Source organism: Pan troglodytes, chromosome 15, assembly GCF_028858775.2.
Source record: "Pan troglodytes isolate AG18354 chromosome 15, NHGRI_mPanTro3-v2.0_pri, whole genome shotgun sequence".
NCBI classification, from domain to species: domain Eukaryota; kingdom Metazoa; phylum Chordata; class Mammalia; order Primates; family Hominidae; genus Pan; species Pan troglodytes.
The window spans coordinates 47,311,132-47,335,136 of NC_072413.2; the positions used below are offsets into that span (position 1 = coordinate 47,311,132).

At 39.9% G+C, this 24,005-nt stretch overlaps 1 protein-coding gene across 5 annotated transcripts in view; it reads right to left on the bottom strand.

Moving 5' to 3' along the window:
* LOC134808295 (putative uncharacterized protein CCDC28A-AS1) overlaps positions 1–24,005 on the bottom strand; it is a 340,334-nt gene that overhangs the window by 166,657 nt on the left and 149,672 nt on the right. The window contains exons 3-4 of one of the 5 annotated variants that reach the window (XR_010150941.1): positions 19,673–19,796; positions 17,606–19,564 (exon numbers count right to left, since the gene is read on the bottom strand). The exons of 1 other annotated variant lie outside the window; for it this stretch is intronic. Coding sequence is in view for 3 of the 4 variants with exons in the window: in XM_063792902.1 (XP_063648972.1) it covers positions 19,495–19,564 (70 nt within the window). In the remaining variant the exon portion in view is untranslated. Of the gene's footprint in view, positions 1–16,667; positions 19,565–19,672; positions 19,797–20,946; positions 21,790–24,005 lie in introns of those variants that run through there. 3 more of the 5 variants (XM_063792902.1, XM_063792904.1, XM_063792903.1) reach the window with 3 other exon arrangements.

The following is a 24,005-nucleotide window of genomic DNA, read 5'->3' on the forward strand; positions in this document are numbered from 1 at the left end:
CCTCCCTTTTATAAGAGAACCCTTAATCCTAAGGGTTGTAGGAAGATGAAGATCCATCTTCCATAACTTCTTCAGGCTGAATAGGGGCGATGATATTCCTGCCTCAGTATGAGGGTTTCTTGTATTCGGGGCAGAGAGGAGCTTAGTTATACAGCATCAGTATGCACTTTACCCATTTTAGAGTAATATCTAGAATGTCTAAGAAATTCCTAAATCCAAAATAAAAAGACAGCAATCTCAAAGGAAACATAGGTAAAGGATGACAAAATGCAATTTACAGTGAAGGAAACCCCAGAGGACTAACATGCTTATGAACAGACACTCAGATCCACAGTTATCAGTGAAATGAAAATTGAAACAACAATGAAATGTAACTTTACAATTAGACTGCCAAAATTTAGAAATCTGGAAAATGCTAAGTGTTGGCTGGAGTATGGGACTATAAAACCCAAAGGATAAAAAAGATAAATAAGACCATTACCACAATAATGACTAATAATACCACAGAAATTAGAAGCATCTTTTTAAAAAAAATTACAGTTTTAAGCACCTAGTCTGAGCCAGTCCCTGTCCTAATAGTCACCTTAACATGCATTATCTTCTTTATTCATAATAGTGACAGTTATTATGGTCCCCATTGTATAACCAGTATAAAAAAACTAAAGCATATAACAATTAAGGGCTCAATCACACAGCTACAAACCATTGGATGAACATTTAAACCAATGTCTTCTGACTTAGAGACCAAGGTTCTTTCAATACCACAGAGTCCTCTTGAGTTTTTCCCTACACCCAGCTGCCACCCCTAGAAACACTCTAGTAGGCCAAGGAAACAGAATTTGCTTTTAAAATTAAGTTAGTACAATTGTTTCTGAAGTACCTGCATAAGTTAACAGTAAAATCAACTCTTTTGTGTGAAAAAAAAATTAATAATCTTTTCTGATTATGCAAAAATAGGACTCTACTCTGGGATACAGATTAAGGAATTTTGTGCTTTTCACTGGCAACCTCAAAAGAATGAGAGGATGTGAAGTGCCCAGAATTTAAAGATAGCAGGAGAGGAAATTGGCACGGGGAAGAGAAGGGATCCAGGACCATGGCAGAGTCCCAGCAAGGATTTGCAACAAAGAGTGGCTGTAGTGGGGAGTGATAGTGACATATTTACAAAGGGATATTGGAAACCAATATGAGGTGGTTTCCCATTCTATTCTGAGCTTGCCCTCCAGGATCCCCCAGTCTGTCATACATCACAGCCAGCCTCAGTAACCTTGCTCACCCTCTACACTCTCCCTCCAGATTTCCCACAAGGCCACAGTAGCATCAGGCAGGGCATGTGAGGCAATGGGGACACACATGTATTCAGTTGATTGTCTACACTGACCACAGCTGAGCCTGGAAGGATTGTTTTACCCTTTTTATACACAAAATCAATATTCTTTCCCTCATGATTGCATTTGTGTTGTGTGCTGCTCAAACCTCTCTGAAATTCTTTCCCTGACAGTACCTATGGATGGAGCTAGATAAACTGTGGGATGCTGCTCCTCTAATTACTATTTCCTTTACTTACTTGGGGCTTTTCTTACCATGATTTCATTGCCATAGAGGAAAGAGGAAGACCACGCAGCCAAGCCAACCCAAAGAAATGTGCGCTTCATTCAGTCTCACTAGATGCCCTGGTCCATTTGGTCCATTTGGCCCATTTGGCCTGGAGTAAGGGGAAAATCAGGGAAGCCCTCCTGGAGGAGGTGATGCCTAAACCCAATCTTGAAGGTTAACTAGTACTCAGCAGATGAAGAAAGGGGAGCAGAACATCCAGACAGAGGAAAGGAGCAGAGGTACAGAAGGAGGAATGACAAGTGCATGTGTGACGTAAAGGGAGTGTGGAGGGACTGAGCATAAAGAACAAGGCAGGGTTTGGTGGAATAAAGGACTGAAGAGAGCACTGAGCAGTGTGCACTATATTCTTAGATTGACGGGATGCAACTGAGGGGTGTCAAACTAAAGAATGGCAGGATCCGATTTGTGCTTTACCTAGCCTGACAAAATGATCACCTATTGAAAAGCCTAACAAAGAATTTCTCCTAATTTTTTAATCAATTGACACAAAATATTTACAAAGGTTTTTTAAAATAGATCATACTTAATCATTCCTTTCTCAAGTTATTAAGGATATCCCAGAAAAACTATGATACAGACATCATATTAATTTCTGGAATATGACAACAGAAAGATAATTCTTATTCCAAAAGGCATAAATCTAATTTTTAAAGGACATGGGAGTAAAATTTCACATCAAGAAGATAAAGTCACGTGCAGAAACCCAGGAAGCCAGCACATGATATTGAAGACAGGTTACCAGGTTGCAGAAGGAAGTCCAGCTAGGCAGGCTACGGAATGGCACCCAGGAGACCCAATGAGGAGTGGCAGGTCTCCAGAGGGTGTGGCTTCCACTGCCATGGAAACAACATAATGAATGAGCAGAGACATTAGCATCTCAAAAGGCTCTTTTTCCCTATAGTTTACATTTATAGGGATAAATATAAGGTCAAGGAACCCAGTTGCACAAACTATATCCTACACCTTACCTACACCTAAAAGAATCCCCTCAAAGTGGTTTTTATCCATGCTCCTCACATGGCATTACCAACCTTTTCTTCCTATCCTCCCATAAATCCTGGTATATAACCTTCTCTCAGTTGCATATGCTCAGTTGGGTATGTGACTATTTCCATGGGCATGCATGTGTGCACACAGGCATGCACACACATACACACACACACACACTCTCTCTCCAGCAACAATGTACCTGTCAAGCATGTTGCCATCACTTCCAAGTTTCCAAGTTCCTGTCGTACGCTTGGCTCCCAACCCCGGTTATCATGAGAATCAATCAGGAGCCTCATGCTGGTCAATTTTTTAATGGTTAACCAACATGCAACCTTTCAGTAACATCAACTCAAACACAAGCTCGAATGGTGAAACTCTCCAGTGATATTTTCCTCTCTTATCCTGATGCATCCAACATTTCTGTCATGAAAATGAATCTTAACATCACGAAGACATGCAGGTGACATCTAGCTATAGTAAATATATAAAGTAAGGATATAGGGAGAGTAAATCACGTGGGCAGTCCAGCCTTGGGGTGATCTGATGGCAGATATCCAGGCCCCTACACCACTGGAGTTGAGTTTGAGAAGCAGAGCTCCAACACTTGGAGAAAATTACAAAAAGAAAATAGAGCCCAAATAATTGATCGGTAAAGGTGCTAGACCAGTTTTTTGTTTACTTGTTTTTTTGTTTTGTTTTGTTTTTTGAGACAGAGTTTTGCTCTTGTCCCCCAGGCTGGAGTGCAATGGCACAATTTCAACTCACTGCAACCTCCGCCTCCTGGATTCAAGCAATTCTCCTGCCTCACCTCCTGAGTAGCTGGGATTAACCTGTCTTCAATATCATGTTCTAGCCTTCTGGGTTTCTGCAGATGATGTTATCTTCTTGATGTGAACTGCCACCACACCCAGCTAAGTTTTCTGTATTTTTAATAGAGACAGGGTTTCACCATGTTGGCCAACCTGCTCTCGAACTCCTGACCTCAGGTGATCCACTCGCCTTGGCCTCCCAAAGTGCTAGGATTACAGGCATGAGCCACCGCACCTGGCCTAGACCAGTTATTAAAGCAGGAAATCAAGTGCAAGGAAATGAGACTGGAGACAGGAAATGAGACCCTCAGGTACCCAGTCAGAGCAAGTCTACCATCAAATCTGACTTCATGTTGCATCTCTGAATCTCCTTAAATGCCGCAGGACATGGTGCTAGAGTCAGCATAATATTACCTTCCCTGTAAGGAAAAGTCAGGTGGGCCTGCTGTGAGGATCAGAGACTTCAGAAGCAAAGAGGCAAACAAGAACCCACAATGAGAAAGAAGCTGGTTAAACCAAAATAACTCGAAGTTCAAGTTCAGACAAATTAGGTCCCAGGCTACTGAACACATTTTCAGTTATGATCACAAACCACCATCAGAAATCTTGGAAGGTTCACAGTAAAGGCTTCAAGGAACAGAAGAGGTGGGCGAACATTGTTGCAAATATTTGGACCATGAACACCCAGTCCCTGGCAAAATTATAAAACACATTAAATAAACAGCTCATTATAAAAAAGAAAAGACACTGTGCTTAGGAACCTGCCTGAGTTCACTGAGAATAAGTCATGTAAAACTCATCTTTCTCTATTTTCAATGTCTACTAAACTGATGGTGCAGCAGAGATTACCAGCTGTTGTTCTGATTTCCACAATGAACTTGTCAAAATCTTTCATAAAATCCTCATAGAAAAGATGGAGAAATACACACCAATTAAATTTTTAACTATTGGATGAATGTCTATCTAGATAGAGGACTTTTGTAGTGCACCACAATAGTAGCATCCTTCAGCCCACCTCTGATCTTGGCCACAGCTATGGGAGATATTCTGGGCAAGTTCATTTTTGCTGTGACAGCATTATACCCCAAGCTGGGGGTGCATATTGCGTCCTTCATTCTCTTTCTCAGGGACTTCTCTGAAGCAGAGAGAGCCCACTGGCCCTATTCACAAGCACACCCTGAAAGGGCAGAGATGTCAATGCCCCCAGGGAAAACACACAACCAACTAGAGATGGATACCAGTGGATATATGCAACACACATCCATCCTTCTGAACAACTCTGGGAGACCTTCAGTGTACGTCTCAGGAGGTCTCTCTAGAATTGAGCCCCAATGCCTATAAGAGTCTCAAATGGCTTTTTCTCCTTCCCTGCCTCTCTCTCCCCACCTCCGCACTCCTGCTTTCTGGGATCATCTTCCAGAAAAACATCTACACACAAATCCTTGAGTTGGCTACGTTTGTGGAGAACTACAGTAAGATAGTCACTAAGTTCTTGCCATTGTCCTAGAGACACTTTTAAAGATAGAAAGGGCATGCAGGGTAAATTTGTGCATGACCAAAAATAGGATGAAATACCTGAGAATAATACCAAAAAATCTTTCAGAAAGACATGGATAGGCTGGAAAGACAAGCTAAAACAAAAAGCATGCAATATTATATAAATAAATTGATCATTCTAGACCCAAGTGTAAAACATCAAGTACACAATTGCAGATGGAAGACGCCTGGCTTAAAAGCTGTTTGTGTTTAAAAGGCTCTTGATACAGATGATCTCATGTGCTGTTAGAGGAAGTGTAAATTAGTCAACACTTTCTGGAGCTGCACATATTCTGATTTATCCAATCTGGAGCTGTGCATATTCTGACATAAGTTCCTGCCAGGAATTTGTTAAATAAGTATGCAAATGTGTATATACAAGCATATTCATCACAGCATTTATTATAGAAAAAGGAATGTTTAACAATTTAAATAACCATCAATAGAGAAATAGTTAAATAAACTATGGTACATCCACTCAATGGAATACTATAGATTAAGTATAATAAAGTTGTTTCATAACTGCTGGCATGGAAAAATATTTTATGATATAAAAATGTTGAAAAATCAGATTGCAAAGTAGTATGTCTGGTATTATTCACTTTCATAAAACATACAAACAAATATATGTATATATAGGTATATACATTTTTAAAGTATGAAGGATTTACCTAAGTGATTTTTTCTATTTTTTATCTATTTTTTATAGAGTTTCTACAATAACAATATTCTATTTCTGTTATGAGAAACAGGTTCTTTTTTAAAGAAGAAGACCCCTGGATTTTATTTGTCATCACAATATGAATCAATATGATACAAGTGATGCAAATGTAAATTTGGTAGAAGTATAGTGTTTAATTCTATTAAGAGTTAATAGACAGCCGGGCGCAGTGGCTCATGCCTGTAATCCCAGCACTTTGGGAGGCTGTGGCGGGTGGATCACGAGGTCAGGAGATCAAGACCATCCTGGCTAACACGGTGAAACCCCGTCTCTACTAAAAATACAAAAATTAGCCGGGCGTGGTGGCGGGCGCCTGTAGTCCCAGCTACTCAGGAGGCTGAGGCAGGAGAATGGTGAGGCAGAGCTTGCAGTGAGCCGTGATCACACCACTGCACTCCAGCCTGGGCAACAGAGCAGGACTCCATCTCAAAAAAAAAAAAAAAAGAGTTAATAGACGTATAGTGTTCAGGAGGACTTGGAAGGCATAGGTCATTGTCCGGACCACTGGTCAGACCACATCCAGACCCTTTTTTCCAGGCTGGATTCCAAGTATTGAGAGTAACATTGATAAACTAAAGCTCATCAGAGAAGTGTTCCCAGGAGCGTGAAGGGCCAAGAAACCTGTTGCTGACAAATGGGTGATGGGATGTTTATCCCTAACATCAGACATGCTGAAGTTAGTATGAGAGTTAGCATCAATAACAAAAAGAGCTAATGTGTAGAAGAAAGATCTGGATCATTCTGAACAGCGTTGGAGGACCAGTGGGTGAAAGTATAAATAAATCAGATTTTTCACTTACAACAAAGGAGAAAGAAAACGAGAAAAGGGGATAGAAAGAAAAGAAGTAAAAGAACCTTTTAACAATTCAAACTGTTTGAAAACTGAATAGGCCAAAGTGATGAGTTAGTTCATCACTGAATATGTGCAAAATGCATATTCAGGTCCACCTTTCAGGAATAGTATTGTGGGGTCTTATACTGGGGATGATCGATCCCTAATGTTCCTTCCAATTCTAGGGTGTTATAAAAATTCACTCACCCCCTTATATCCTCCAATATGCAGTCTGCAAAACAGATGACAGGAAATAAATCAAATGCTTGGGTTCAATAGCGCATAGAACTAAGGATAACGTAATTCCCTTGAGTACAGCATGACTCATTCAGAGCATTCACATTTCTGTAGAATTTGGAGAAATTGTTATGAAAATGTTAAGTGTATAAGAGGTGAATGTCACTTAAAGTTAGAATTGTTTCTTGTTTCCATACTGCAGTAGTAACAGCTTCTTGTCTATGTTCCAGGCCTAGTTTATCAAAATGAAAGTTGGCTTGGGGATTTGTGTAACTGTACAGTCCTTCAACTGAGAAGACTCACAGTGGTAATCCTTTCATAAGAAGTTTTTCTCACACAAAAAGTTACCTCACTACAATAAATCTGTTCATCTTTTCAAAATGAGTGGAACACTTACCTATGTCACACAAATATAAAGATAAACAATAATTTTAAAATTATATTACTTACCTAAATTTTATATAAACTGTAATAAAGTGCATTTACTTAGCATAACAAATGCCATTACAAAATAGGAAATAACATATAGAATAAGACATATTTGCCCATATGAATCACACTTCAGACCTTACGATTGCTTCTTGTGAAAGTGTAACAGTGCCTCTTGAAAGTGAACACCATCTGCGTGGTGCAGCACCCCCTAGAGAGGTATGGTGTGGTCCTTTGTCAAGAAGAGCTCCCTGTGTCCCCTAAGTTCTTCTGAGCAGGGTTGGGAGGACAAGCATGGTGGAGAGGCTCAAGGTCAGAGTCCCATTTTCTCATCACACAAAGGTCCCAGGCTAGAGAGATAGCATGCTTGTTGAAGAAGACCACGGTCATTTCTTAGGGTGCTGATCCTCAAGAAGGGATGAAAGGTAATGTCAAAGTGAAGAGCAGAGCTGCTCATCAGATTGACAGCAATCTGAGGCAAAGTAAAAGTAGCCCACAAAGCTCTAGGTTTCATCCAGGAAGCTCCTAGTCAAAGCTCAGACTCTCATGTGGAGGCCCCAGAGACAGGTCAGACTGAACTATTATTCCAAGTTTTGACTAATTAGCACTTACTGAGAGTTTAACATGGCAGCGACCCTGAATGTTCTTATGTATTCATTGAGTCCTCACAACTCTCCATTAGGCAGAAACTACTATTTTCCCATTTTGCACATTAGATGACTGAGATTTCAGTAACTTTCACAAGGCTAGGAGGTTAACTCAGGTCTTTCTGACACCACACTCTATATAAAATATCTCATGCAGGCTGGGTGCAGTGGCTCACACCTGTAATCCCAGAACTTTGGGAGGCCGAGGCAAGCGGATCACTTGAGGCCAGGAGTTCAAGACCAGCCTGGCCAACATAGTGAAACTCCGTCTCTACTAAAAATACAAAAATTAGCCAGGCATGGTGGCACACCTATAGTCCCAGCTACTCAGGAGGCTGAGGCATGAGAATTGCTTGAACCCAGGTGATGGAGATCACAGTGAGCCGAGGTCACACCACTGTACTCCAACCTGGGAAATAGAGCAAAACTCTGTCTCAAAAAATAAAAATAAATAAAATTAAAAATCTCATGCAAAAGGTGAATTGGTCCATGATGAAACAATCTCACTATTTCTGAGCTGGTTGTAGTTCAGGATTTGGATATTGTGAGTATATGATTTGTACTATTGTTTCCAGTCAGGTTCCTCAGGCTCAGCCAGCTCCCTGAATGCTTCTTCCACATAACATAATTCTAACTGTTTAAAAGCTTAATCTATTTACAAACATCAATTGAGAACCTACTAGTACTGGATGCTATGCTGGATTCTGGGATACATAGGTAAGAACCAGACATGCACCCTGCCCTGAAGAGTCTCAGAACAGTCTAGCAGAGATAAGGTATATGCAAAGAATGAAATAAAAGTTTAAAAGGCACTGACAGAAAAAGAAAAGCTGGAAAAAGTAAGACTGTCTCCAAATCCAGGAATAAGGAAAAGGAGAAGAGAGAAGAGGACAAAAAATGATAGGTTTGGGTACAAAGTTTCAGTTAGACAAAAGAAATAAGTTCTGCAGATCTACCGTACAGCATGGTGACCATAGTTAATAACAATGTACTGTGTACTTGAAAATTTCTGAGAGTAGATCTTAAAATGTTCTCACCACAAAAAAAGATAAGTATGTGAGGTAAGAGATGATTAATATGTTAATTTTCTTAATTTAATTATTTCACAGTATATACAGATATCTACAGATCACATCGTATAGCATAAATATATACAATTTTTGTCAATTTTACCATAAATTTATTTTATACCAAAAATAAAACTAGAGAAAGATAAATAAATAAAATAAAATAAAAGCAATGGGCCCAATGCAAAGTAATAAATTGTAATCAAGTTTACTTGAGAGACATGCTGTTTACCCTGTGAGATCCTGAGAGGATATTTTGTCCAGACTACTCTTTGTTTCGTATTTTTTTACTTCTAGAAAACACTGTTTTTAGGTAAATAAATGTGTAAATATTACTGTATATAAAAAGGCTTTAATGACTGAAGAAAATTGATTATAAAAAGCCTCTCAGAACTCAGATGAACTAGGCCACGTGCAGTGGTTCACATCTGAAATCCCAGCACTTTGGGAGGCCAAGGCAGGAGGATCACTTGAGCCCAGGAGTTCAAAGCCAGCCTGAGCAACACAGGAAGACCCCATTACTACAAAATAAATAAATAAATAAATAAATAAATAAAATTTTTTGGAAATCTTTACTTTTCGAAATCTGGGCTGTTTAAGATCTGACCCAAAGAAATCCTTGGAAATTTATTTCTCATGACTCTTACATACTTGCATTTCAGCCAAAGCCCCATTTTCTCTAAATATGCCTCAGATCATTCTATTTCCCCTGCCTGTTTTCATCCTTCTTTGTCCTCTTCTTTTCTTCCCTTTTCCTTATTCCTGGATTTGGAGACAGTCTTACCTTTTTCAGCTTCTCTTTTTCTGTCAGTGCCTTTTAAACCTTTATTCCATTCTTTGTATATACCTTATCCCTACTAGACTTGCTAACTTTTTAATTAGTCAAGCATAGTGGCTGTGATCACACCACTGCATTCCAGCCTGAGCAACAGACCTCAAAAAAAAAAAAAACTTCTGATAAACTAAACATAAAGAGAAGCTGAATGGCCTTTACAATACACACTGGAGATGGTTCATGCCAGAGTCTCACTGAGTTCACCATATGTTTTAAAATAGTTTGAAATATTAGCCCAACTAACTTTTGTTAGAAACCCAGTTGATCTCAGGAAAATAAACAGAAATATATTAATTTGACACAGAAGTGATGCTGTTAGAAGACAACCCCATTTGGTTCTTAAAAGGCAGCTCATTTTGACAATAAGCTTCACCCACATTAAGAACAGGCACAGGTTTACCCAGATCTGTATGCCCAAGGAAACATGGAAACCAATACTGCAAGCTCATTGCCAAGAGAGTGGCATAATGAAGAGTAGCAGCATAGGTACATTCAGTGCTGTATTCTAAAAGGAAATCAGAGTAAAAAGAGTTTTCCAATGTTGGTAATTTCCTATATGATGCTGCTTCTGGCTCTCTCTAGGAATGTTCTGTACAAGTAGTAGTCATATCCAAGCGCCTTAATTTAGTTGTTTGACTGTGACAGAAATCTGTCTTCACTGCAAAATAGAACTAGCCATTTATATATCCAGCATTCACTGCTTTGGGGTTTCTCCAGGGCTTCTAGAGCTTTAGTGAGTCTTTTAAATACTATTCATGATAATCACTGAATTGGTCAACTGACTAATGAACTTGATTTATTTGTGTATTTATTCTGAAACTTCATTGAGTACCTACTATGGTTCAGGCACTGGATGCTGAGAATATAATGGTGAACAAGATAAACAATTCCCTCTCTCAAGGTTATATACAGCAGCGAAAATGACATTAGTGCCTGTTCTGTGCTGTGATATGTTAAAAACTGTGGGTGTAGTTAGTTGGGGAGATACAGGGACAAAGGAAGGAAGGAAGGAAGGAAGGAAGGAAGGAAGGAAGGAAGGAAGGAAGGAAGGAAGGAAGGGAGGAAGGGAGGGATGGACAGAGGGGAGAAGAGGGGAGGGCAGGGGAGGGGAGGAGAAGGGAAGGGAGGGAGGGGAGTGGAAGGGAGAGAAGGAGGAAGGAAGGAAGGGAGGGAGGAAAGCAGGAAGGGAGGGAAGGAAGGAAGGAAGGGAAGGAAGGGAAGGAAGGGAAGGGAAGGGAGGGAAGGAGGGAACATACACAATGATATTGTCCCATCCTTAAGACTTTTTTTAACCTTGTTGGAGACACAAGACATAATATGAACAAAAGTGAAACATAATAGACTTGGAAACAAAAATTTTGGCTTCAAGAATATCATCAAAAAAATCACACATACACAAACACACACAGAGGTTTGAACTTTAGTATCATCTGAATAATGTGTCAGCAGTTTTCCCTGTCAGCAAGGGAATTTGTCTGAAAAGGTCCTAATTAATGAGTCTTCCTTTGAAATCTGAGTTGAGATGCTAAAAGAGCTCTCCATGCTGGCACAAAGCAATTTATACACATTTGAGAAATGATTCTGTAAAGAAAAGCTTCAAGAACATCATTATATTTGGAGTGCACCTGCTGGGAAGCCAATTGTTGGACATTTTTAGATGCTACCTCAGCAGCCGATGAGGTTTGAATGTGTAATTATTGTATTTATATTCTTATACTCTGCCAAAGTTCATTGTAAAATAGTGTCATTTTCCATATGGTTTTTGACCTGTCCTTTAGACCCAGGTCCATCTGCTTTTCTAGTGTGATGACTTTAAGTTGGAGATTGTGAAGCACAGAGTCAAGAAGATAAATAGAAGTTGCATCTCCACTCCAAGGCAAAGTTCTTAAAAATGCAAAACTAATAACATGAGCTATTATGATAGATCTGTGCTAAGCGAAGCACAGAAAAGTGATGTGGAGAGAGGTTACCTCTTGACATCACAGTTGGGTCTAAAGCAGTTTTTTTCACAATGTAGTTATGGCTCATATCACAATCTTAAGTATGAAATAACAGACCAATTTTTTCTTGTCTTACAATGAATTTATTTAAACTGAGAAAGCCTTCTGACCCTATTAGCAGAAGAGTCAACTTCAGTCATTATTGGAGCTTGCTACACACTCTCACTCTTGCGGTCATGGAGAGGTCTCGAGGTTTTGTGATGAAAAGAAGAGCACATTGGAGGAGACCCCTCTCATGTTCGGTCCACAGCAGTTACCACTGAGATGGCATGTTCCACGCCCATCTCCCTTGAAGTATGGCAGCTCTCTGCTTCCCAGTTTTGATTGGGGCACTCCCACTTTGTGGGAGGCTGAGAATTCTTGTCCTATGTCAGCTTCCCTGCTGCTCCATGTCACCCTTTTCCCTGAGGTCTGGCCACCCATACTGGGTGCAGCTGAGAGCAGAGATCTGCGCTTAATACATCTTCCTTTCCTCTCTCCCCTAATTCCTGACCAGCATAATCCCCCACAAAGAACTCAGGCTTCCAAGGGGAAAAAATCCAGGAAGACAAATTGTTTAATTTTTTTCAACCATCAACAAACCCTCCTTGATGGCAAATGAGCATAAGAGCCCAGCAACCTGGAAGGAAATGATGAGCACAAAATCAAGGAAGAACCAAAACACAATCAATATCTCAATACATCATCCTGCCACAGTCAAATAACATCATTTGAACTTCAGAAGAGCTAGAAATGGATACGTTCCAGTAATGTCAGGATTCGGGAATTGCTTCTCAGATTTTTTTTCCATTAGTCAATGCAAAATGGAACATGAATGTCGGAAGTGTGAAAGCAGCTCCTAGTTTCCTCGTGGGAATAGAGATAGAATAATCAAAAAGACATAACTCCCTTCTCTCATTCACACAGAAAAGCATCGCAATTAACACAGACCAGAGCAGGCCTGGAGCTATTTTTCCTATTCAACAGCATGCAATGTGTTTACATTTCATTAAGATCCATATTCACACTGGTGATGGCATGACACAAAGTCCAGGGCTACTTTGCCCCTGAAGTGGTACCCCAATGTGACTGCAGTTATTAGAGTGTTCAGGGATAGCCATCTGTGATTTCATACTAGAGATTAAGATCTTTGAGGAGAGAGAGATAGAAATAGCACCAACACTTATAAACTCAAATTAGTATGTATGCTTGCCAGATACAGCACAGAAAAAAAATAATTAATGACCATTTTAATGTGAATTATGGATGTGTGACCTCGGTCACACTCTGAGTACCTATCATCCAGTTCTGAAACTTTTTTTGGTGGAAGAATGAAATAATACCAAAAATATGATCATTTGGAACTGCCTGAAGCAAAATGAGTGAGTTGGCTGTTGCCTGGTCTCTCCAGGCATTCAGCAACAACCTCCAGGGAAATTTTGTTTTGGCTGATATGCAAAGCTGATGGAGCCAAGGTCCTGTCTTCAAAACATGAGTGTAAGTGACATGCTGGAAGAACATTTGTGCAGGCTTCACGGACAAATTCATCTCAGTGGTTGGCATTCTTATTTGTGACTTAATGAATAATTGTTGAATGAATGGATGATTGTGTGAATGAGCAAGTAAATGAAAGGTTGCAAAGGCCCTCAGAATGAAAGGCGCTTTAGGGATTGCTTTTCACCAAAAGTAAAGTGAGAAAGAGAGAGAGTGCTGTGAGACAAGGATGAAGATGAAAACAAGGGCCAGATAACTCAGCATCTGGCACGCCATGGTAAGGAGATGGACTGTATTTTTGATGATATTGGAAGCTTCTGATGGATTTTTAGCAGCTCAATGACGTGATCTGTGCTTTAACTCTGAGTACTACATTTAGAATAAAATAGAATTGCAGTGGCATATACAGGACAAGTAGGGTGCTACACAATAGTCCAAGAGAAAGATGATGGAGGCTTGGACCAAAATGGGGTTGACAAAGGAAAAGACAAGCAGACAGGTCCAAGACATTTTGAAAAGAGGAGTCAAGGACAACTACCAGGTTTTTGCTTTAGTGACTAGAGGACAAGGAAACCATTTACCGGGATGGAGAGGACTGGATATGGCCAACTTAGAGAGGAAAATCATGAGTCCAGTTTTGATGCTAAGTTTAAGAGGCAAGTGAGGCATGCAAAGGGAGGTGTTGAGAAGGCAATTAGAGATGAGTCCTGCACCCAGCACAACTAACTAGAGATCAAAGCTTGGAGTGATCAGCATAGACATGGTACTTAAAATCATAGAAAGGATCAGATTGCCTAGGGAGACAGCACAAGCATGAAGAGGTCCAGCCCTGAGGAACTCCAATAGGAAGGGGCTGGATAGAGCAGAAAGGCCAGGAAGGAAGAAAACTAAGAGAGGGTGGTGGTGTCACAGAAACCAAAAAAAAAAAAAAGGAGAGAGAGAGAGGATGTCACCAGAAAAAAGGCACAAATTGCTACATGGAGTCAAGGAAGAAGAAGATGAAAAATGTTTCACTGGATTCAGCAGGAGTCATTGACTTTGATGAGCAATTCTAGCAGAAACCAGATTGCAACACAGAGCACAGTGAGAAGAGATTACACTGTAGACTACTCTTTCAGGAAGTATATTTAACCTTCATTATTTCCATCAATTCTTTCACCTATTTAACCCTAAAATCAAACACTTCCGTATTTGCCATGAAAATTAACAAACCACTTACAATGAAATAGCTTCAGCCATTGAAAGAATAAGGTATCAGATGTGTGTATATATGGAAAGATGAAGGAACCAGATGTGTGTGTGTGTGTACCAGATGTATATATTAATATATAGACATGGAAATATGAAAAAGATATATAGTTAAATGGAAAGAAATTGGGCATTGAAAAAGAGATAAAATAAAGAAAATACACATGTATGTTTAAAAAAACAATATGTTGAAGGAATACATAGCAAAGTAATAATTGTGATTATTTCTGAGGACGGGAGTGTGAAGCATTTTCATACTGTGTGTCATACAAATTTTATAGAGGTATAACTTATTTTTATAATTAGAGAAAAATAAGTTTGTTTTTTTTTTAGGACCATTACAAAACGCCGTATCAAAAGAAAATGCCCTTAACCCACAGGAGCTCACATTTAATTGGTCTATAAGGTGTGGCCTAAAAGAGCTAACACATTCTAACTGCTCTGCAGAGGAAAAGACCATCCATCTTTACCAGAGAGCAGCCGACTTTTGGTTGGGACTCTTCATAAAACATCCTGTAAAAAAATCTTCTAAAAGTCAGTTATAAACTTCCAAACTTTCCAGCAAAGAAATATGCTTTAGTGCAAAGTAGAATCTGACTTGAGAAGTGCCACAGATGGAAGACTGTCTTCAAATACAAGTTTAAATTATCTTCCTTCTGTGTCTGCTTTAATGGCAAGCACTTGATAAGTTTCTTTTTTCTAATAAATTACCAATAAGTAATTTTAAAAATGCAATGTTTTTAAAGCAAGTCAGACAATTTACAACTGATAAATCAAAAGATCTGAAACTATGATAACATGGTCAAAGTCAATATTAGCCGTGTTTATACATCAAAAGTGTGGATCTAGCCAAATGAACAATGCTCCCTAGGGAAAAATGTTTTATTGACCTCAAGGGCAACAGTTGGTTTCCAAGAAGGAAATTTCATTACTTTGTGTTATGTGTTCTACTACAGATCCTGCTTTGTTGTAAACTTGTCATTTTGAGTCTGAGTTCTGTATTTGTTGCTGAAATACAGGGGCAGTGAATCTACAACCTGAGAACCCAGAGTGGAAACTGGTTTCCTTTCATTTGTTCTGACTCAACATCCAATCAGCACCAGTGACCTACTGAACTGGCATGAGGGAACACACATGAAGAGGAAGATACTCAATTAGATCTGTGCCCTTCACAATCTTCAATTTGTCAGTCAAGCCACCCTCTAATTCATATCTATTCCTGGATACATAATTTTTCTGTTCCAGAACATATTGTCTGTTTTAGCTTTACAATCCAAAATAGAATTGGCTGGCTTTTGTTTTATCAATTTGCAAAGTGTCTCTAATTTGCTGCTACCCATTTTCACCTTTCTTTTTCCTACCAAACATCTGTTCACTTTACATTTTTTTCTGATCATTCTATCCTAACATTCTACTCTAACATATAATTTCCTGACACTCTCAAAAACAAACAAAAACCTCTTGGGAGCCATTCATTCAACTGTTCACATTCAAGGTTATTATAACTCAGTTTGGGAGAAATATAAAATACAATTTTATTAATAATTTAAATAGATTTCCAGCTCAAAATGTCCAACCCCCTAATTCTACAAATAAGAAAATTACTAAGCCCACTAATATCTGATGGCCTGATCAGAGCACATTAAGAAATGGCTCAGATCTATGACTACTACCTAAAAAAGCACTGGAGACTTTTTTACATGCATAGGTCAGTAATAACAATAGTAAAGGAAACATCACATTGGTTTTATATTACAATTATTTGGGACTATTTGTCTTCCCCAATAGATGGTAATACACTAGAGAGCAGAAACTATGATGTGTTCATTTTACTTATAGCAGCACATCTTGCACATAGGAATGCTTAATAAATATTTGCCATCTTCAATGTGTTGAGTGGCTTTGTAGTTGACCTCCTGGTAACAAGATGGTTGCTGGGTAACTAGCATCACTTACAAACACAGCAATATCCAGCAGAAGAAGAACTGGTTCTTCTGGGTCACCTGAGTACATCTGAACCACTCACTTTTAAGGGGAATGGAGTCACCATGCCTGGTTTTATGAAGTCACCAGCAATATCCGTGTAACACTAATAACACTTTGTAACAACCTGGGAGCTTGCTTGTAGGGACATATAAATAAAAATGCGAACTGCAAAGTTGTGTGTACTTTACAATTCAACTTTGTAAAATGTTTGCACATATGGCAAAAAAAAACTCTGAAATATATACCTATTAAAATATATTTGCTTGACAGGATAAAGGCTCTTTTTCTTCTGTTGTCAATTTCTTTCTTAATATTGTCGGATTGTTTTAGAACTTTTTTAAAAAATCAAGTGAACTTTAATATTCACATACATAGCCCAGCTTAACGAGACAAAAGTCTTTGACCTCTGATCTTCCCCTTCAGGACTGACTACCCAAGAGATAGGTGACCCTCCCCAGGGCAAATCTATTCCAGGAGCAACTGAGACAGATTCCCCAGGTGATGAGCATTGATAGCAGCTTCACTTTTCTTGACGATGTCCAATGAGAGTGCACTGAAGGTTGCTGAGATAAGTGGCAACACCTGCTACGTGTGGAAATTTGGGAAGGATGGTAGAGTTAGGGAGAGCTCTGAGTCATCCCCTGGTCCTTCTGTTGGCTCCTCAGAAGCTGACTTCAATGGATGATGGTGACATCCTGGAAGATGCCACAGCAACTGCACCCACAGTGTGGTGTGATGGAATGAGAAGGGAGGAGCCTGAACTACCCAGGGAACAGGTCAAATCAGGAGATCATGCCTGTTGGGACATGTCATTGAGGGTGAACAAGCAAAGAAAAAGAGACCACCACAGTGAAATTTTACAGTATTGGCTGTTGGATGGTTTTCCAGGGTAGGAGGTTATATTGTGTGTTAGTTGTAAAAGTTTTTTTGTATAGGTTGTGGCCAGGAAGCTTGCAGTGAAAATAAAATGGCAGCCTACCAGTGCAGGACAGGACAGACATTTTCTAGGGCTTATGGATGGGGCTTGCTCCAGTGAGCACTCCTAAAGAGACAGGTGCCATATGCTTCGGAACAGCTCCATCCATTTTCCATTCTTAATCTCCTCCAACAGGCATAGCGTACTGAGTACTGAATCTATTGAACTAGTTTACTTTGTAATAAACAAATATTTCCATTTTGACTTTCTAAGGTAAGAGATTTTTATATCATATGTAAAAAATAAATCATAAGCATCAAATATCAAATAATCATTATAGATGGCAAGTAAAAATGTTCAGAAACACTCCATTGACCAAATAATCAAAGAAATATTAATTAAAATAATACAGAATGTTTTTCATTCATTACACTAGAGAAAGCATTTAACAATATTAAGTTGAGGAGAAGGAGAAGTGAAATGAAAATTGATACTCTAGTGCCATGTAAATTAGAATCACCTTTTATAGAGAGTAATTTAGCATACAAACAAAATGATCATTTCATAGGAACCAGCAAATATATCACAGAAATCTAATTCAAGAAATAATCCAAAATGTAGAAAAATCTGTAGACCCAAAGATGTTTGTCATAGTGTTCTTTGTATTAACCTAAATATAAAATAATTGGGGGCCATTAAACTAAATCATAAAATATAACATCAATCAACTATTGTGCCACCATTATCAACCCTAGTTAGGAAAACTGTGTTGAGGTAGAGAAAAAGTACAATTTAACCCATGCTTTAATTTTGAAACACAGAGAAAATGTATGCTTATCTTGTCTGCAATTAATGTGGTCACCCTACTGAGCCCCCATTTGATATGGTTTGTTTCTGTGTCCCCACCCAAATCTCATCTCAAACTGTAATCCCAACCTGTTGAGGGAGGGACTTGGTGGGAGGTGATTGGATCATGGGAGCAGTTTCTCCCATGCTGTTCTCATCACAGTGAGGGAGTTCTCATGAGATCTGGTGGTTTAAAAGTGGCAGTTTCCCCTGCCCACTCTGTCTCTCCTGACACCATGTAAGATGTGCCATGTTTCCCCTTTGCCTTCCACCGTAATTGTAAGTTTCCTGAGGCCTCCCTAGCCATGCAGAATGGTGAGTCAATTAAATCTCTTTTCTTTATAAGCTTCCCAGTCTCAGGCAGTTCTTGATAGCAGTGTGAAATGGGCTAATACAGAGAATTGGTACTGGCAGAGGAGGGTAATGCTAAAAAGATAAACTGAAAATGTGGAACCAGCTTTGGAACTGGGTAATGGGCCAGAGGCTGGAACAGTTTGGAGACTCAGAAAAAGACAAGAAGAAGTGGGAAAGTTCGAAACTTCCTAGAAATTTGTTGAATGGTTTTGACCAAAATGCTGATAATGATATGAACAATGAAGTCCAGGCTAAGGTGGTCTCAGATGGAGATGAGGAACTTATTGGGAACTGGAGTAAAGGTCACTCTTGCTATGCTTTACAAAGAGACTGGTGGCATTTTGCCCCTGCCCTAGAGATCTGTGGAATATTGAACTTGAGAGAGATGATTTAGGGTATCTAGTGGAACAAATTTCTAAGCAGCAAACCATTGAAGAGGTGACCTGGCCAATTCAGAAAGCATTCAGTCATGTGTATTCACAAAGAGATTATCTGAAACTTGGAACTTTTATTTAAAAGGGAAGCAGAGCATAAAAGTTTTGAATATTTGCAGCCCAACCATGAGGTAGAAAAGTAAAACCCATTTTTTGGGGAGAAATTCAAGCTGGCTGCAGAAATTTGCATAAGTAACAAGGAGTTGAGTGTTAATCCCTAAGACAATGGGGAAAATGTCCCCAAGGCATTTCAGAGATCTTCACAGCAGCCCTTTCCATCAAAGGCCTGGAGGCCTAGGAGGCCTAGGAGGAGGCCCAGGGCTCTGCTGCTTTGTAGAGCCTTGAAACTTGATGCCCTGCATCCCAGCTGCTCTAGCTCCAGCCATGGCTAAAAGGGACCAAGGTACAGCTCCAGCCATTGCTTCAGAAGATGCAAGTCCCAAGTCTTGGTGGCTTCCATGTGGTGTTGGGCCTGTGGGTGCATGGAAGACAAGAGTTGAGGTTTGGGAACCTCCACTTAGATTTCAGGAATGTATGAAAATACCTGGATATCCAGGCAGAAGTCTGCTGCAGGGGTGGAGATGTGCCTAAACGGGAAAGAAGTCCAGAGGTTTCTGAGTTAGTTGATTTATTGGCTCATTAGTATAATCCTAGGTTCTTTTTATAAACTGGTTCTGCCATTAACAAGCACGAACCTGGACATGGTGCAAAAGAACCATCTCATCCATTGTCTTCTTAAAACCAAGGGAAGACTTCCCACCTTCACATCGTATTGGCAGATGAAGAATTAACCCTCAAACCACAGATAGAGCACCTCACCTGAATCATACAGAGAAGAAAAACACCCGGACACAATCAAGGTTCTGTTAGCAAAGAAGACCAGTGAAATAGGTATACAGTAAATAACCAGTAAACAACCAGCAAGTGTCTGATCTTCCAGTTTGGAGCTTGGCATTTATTGTATACCAACCTCACATTTTTGTGTGCCATGGAAAGTTAGGCAAAAAATTTGGATACTCATTAAAGAAATGAAGGATGTTAAACATTTTTAAATTATAATTCTTGTTTTTCATATTTATAATAAATGTTGAATGACAAAAACCAATTGAAAAAATATGCATTGACCACAACTAAAACTATGTTTTTAAATGCATTTTAATATAAGAAAGAAAACACACCAAAATAATAAAAGTGATTGTGATTAAGGTCTTGGGGACTATTGATGGTTTTTCTCCTAATTTCCAAGTCTTTTATAATATGCATAAATTCTTATATAATTTTTTAATTATAAAAATTCCAAACTCCATTCTATTTTATGTTTTTCTTTTAAAATTCTCATTATTATTGTGCTCCAATTTTCTTTATTTTAACATCCTATAAAAGGAAATAACCTGCATAGCCTACCTGTGTTCATTTTACATATGAGGCACAAATACTCTTCATGAACAGGGTAATTAAACGAAATATTCCTCTGTCATAAATGCATGCTCAATGTAGCTAAACTTGCCTTTAAATGTACTCCCTCATTAAATCTGAAGAGGTTATTTCTAGTATTTTTCCCACAACCCCTGTAAAATTCTAATGGGCTCCATAATTATTTCCTATTTTTCAAGGCACTTTCAAATTTGTACATTAGTGACATTGAAACACTCAAGCTACTATTTTTGAGGTATTATTCACTCCTAAAGCACCTTTAAAAGGGAACTCTTAATTCTGCTCTTTTTATCTCCCAATTTCTTCAAGCCCAAGAGTTAGCTTGGCTTCCAGAGTAGTTATTTGGTTTGAAATATGCCAACTCCCATTTAAGCAGAAGCTGATTCTGAATACAATGTGTTCACCTGCCTTGCAGTCATTTCCCCACCACCCAACCTGCTGGCTCCACTGCTGATGCTGCTATTGCATGTCTTTTCCCTGTTGGTTTGTGGGTACTGCCAAAATGTTCAAATCAGTCTGTCACATGCTTTCTTCTGCTATATCCAGGCTTTATACTTTATTGTTATAGAAAACCAAGAGTAGAATTGTCACATAGTCCTTAGGTGTCACTTCACCAGCTAGAAACCTCTGTGGCCAGCAGCACCTCTGCTTGTGTTTTGCTTGTGCCCACTGGTTTCATTCCGCCCACTTGGCCCAGCAGGTTGCACTCAGCTTGCACTACTGGCCCAAATCCCATGCGTGCCAAGGGTGAGCCAGGTGCAGAGTGGTGAGGGGTGTGTGAGTGAGCACAGGGTCCAGCCACCGCTCACAGCCAGGCATGCTGGCTGTGGTGGGATGGGCAGCTCCAAGTGGCAGCACAGGTACTGGCTCTGTGAAACCCGGAAACTTGGAGACATCAGAAACTGCAAAGCCCTAAAGAGGTTGTCACAGCCCTGGCTCAGGGAGACCCTGGGTCTGGACTCCCCAAAGGGCCACAGCTCTTTTCTTCTCGTTGCCAACAACATGGTAAATGGGGAGCATGTTTTGGCCCTATTTGTGTTAAAACTCTTTCAGTCCCACCTTTCAGGGGGTCCCAAGTTCTTGTCTTGCATCCAGGAAGAATGAGGTACACAAACAACTGGAGGGTGAGCAAGACAGAGAGGAGCTTCATTGGGTGACAAAACAGCTCTCAGGAGACCCAAAGTGGGTAGCTCCTTTCTGCAGGCAGGTCATCCCGGTGAGTATCCAGCTCTCAGTGCAGAGGAGACCTGTGGTGGGTAGCTCCTTCCCACAGCTGGTAGTCCCAATGTCTATGTGAGTCTTGCTGGGTCTGGAGTTTTTATGGGCTCAGAAGTGAGGAAATGCATGCTGATAGGTCCATGGGTGGCCATGGGCAGGCCTGAAAAAAGCACCATAAGTTCTCACTCTGGGTCACAGACTTCACCCAGAACTGACAGCCCAACCCTTAGACTTCAAGCAGTCCCTGTCTTGAAGGTGACGCTTCACCAGAAACCTGCCCTTTTCGACCCAGAAGCCTGTCTTCCTCCTGGCACCATCAACATGTCCTCCACAGCATCCAGGCTGTTTGTGCCTACAGGCCCAAACCAAGCCAAACTCAGCCCCTCCTCAGCTTCCATCTTGTGCTCATTGGCACCCAAAGTCCAGAGGGGGCCAAGGTGGCAGGGGGCTGGTGTGTCAGCACAACCCCAAGCACATGCACACTTGGCCAGGTCTTGACAGTATCCTGGCTCAGCCACAAATTTGCTCTGCCCTAGAGTGAGCACTGGGAGCAGGGAGAGGCCAGGCAGTGGAAGCAGGCATTTTCAAGCCTGCGGGGTCAAGGGGCTCCCTAGGCCCCCAAGAGCACAGGGATGCCCAGGTCCGTAGTCACAGCTGGGTGGCTGCAGCTGCCCCCAGGAGCATAAGGCTCCTGCCCCACTGACTTGGCAGGGGGTGGGGCTCCCACCTGTTCCAGCCCCTGCTGGCTCCATGGAATGCACAGCTCCAGCTGTGCCTCCCCTGCTGCAGCTGGCATCTTCACAGCAGCCACTCTAGACAGACTGCCACTGCCATCTGAATGATGACTAATGCATCTTTATTCTTGTCCTACTATTGTAGTAGTCCATTCAGGCTTCTATAACAAAATACCACAGACTGGATGGCTTATAAACAACAGAAATATATTTCTTAAAGTTCTAGAGGCTGGGAAGTCCAAGATAAAATTGATGACAGATTTGGTGTCTGGTGAGGGCAGACTTTCTGGTTCATAAACAGAGCCTTCTAGCTGTGTCCTCACATGGTACAAGAGGCAAGGCCACTCTTTGAGAACTCTTATAAGATCATTAATCTCCATTATGAGGGTTCTGCCCTCATGACCTAATCATCTCCAAAAGGCCCACCTTCTTATACCATCATATTGGGGATTCAATTTCAACATATGGACATGGACATACAGACCCTAACAATTTTCATCTTTCTCTCTGCAGTTCTAGAGTAGAAGAACCTTGGAAGAGTTGGAAGCCAATGTCTTCTATCTAACCTGGCATTTGCTAATTCCTCCATTAAAAAAAATCTTCATCACAAACTGAAATCTCTTTCAATTCCTTTCTTTCTTTCCAATTAACCTTCCAGCCTAAGGCCCATTTTTTAAATAGCTCTTTTAATTTACCTCCTCTCCAGACCATATTTTTTGCAGTACTGTGTACTTATTGTTTTTCATTTCTCTTCAACCACATTGCCCTCTGCTTTTTTTCTTTCTTTTTTTTTTCTTTTCATTTAGACATCCCTACTATGAGTTTCTCCTCTAAGATTCTTAGTGGATCAATTTAAAAGTTGGAAGTTGTTTTTGGTTTCTTAAGTAGTCAGACTTGTTACTTAAGTAGTCAGACCTATTACTGTTAATACCATAAACCAGTAAATGTAAAACTGTTTTAACCATTTTAGACAAAAAAGTATTTTCATGTTAAATGCTTTCAAAGAACCAAAAGCCTACTCTTGTATAAAAGAAATAGCAGTATGCACAATTTCTCATAAATATGATCTTTTACCAAAAAAATTTAGGAAAGAAACATTCTTTTATCATATAATGCTTATTTCCTTGCCAGTACAGATAAAAAAAATTCCTTTTCCTGTTGAATGGGAAAAAATATGTGCAAACTATTCATCTGACAGGGGACTAATATCTAGAATATACAAGGAACTCAAACAACTCAACAGAAAAAAAATAATTTCATTAACAAGTAGGCAAAGAACATCAATAGACATTTCTCAAAAGAAGACATACAAATGGCCAACACATATATGAAAATATGCTCAACATGACTAATCATAAGAAAATGGCTATTATTAAAAAGACAAAAAAGATATTGGCAAGGATGCAGAGAAAAGGAACTCTTTCTAGTGTAATTTCAACTTTTATTTCAGATTCAGCATGTACATGTGCAAGTTTGTTACCTGGGTATATTGTGTGACACTGAGATTTGGAAGATGAATGATCCCATCACCCAGATAGTGAGCATAGTACCCAACACTTAGTTTTCAAACACTTTCCTTTCTCCCTCCCTTCATTCTATTAGCCCCCAGTGTCTATTGTTGACATCTTTATGTCCATGAGTT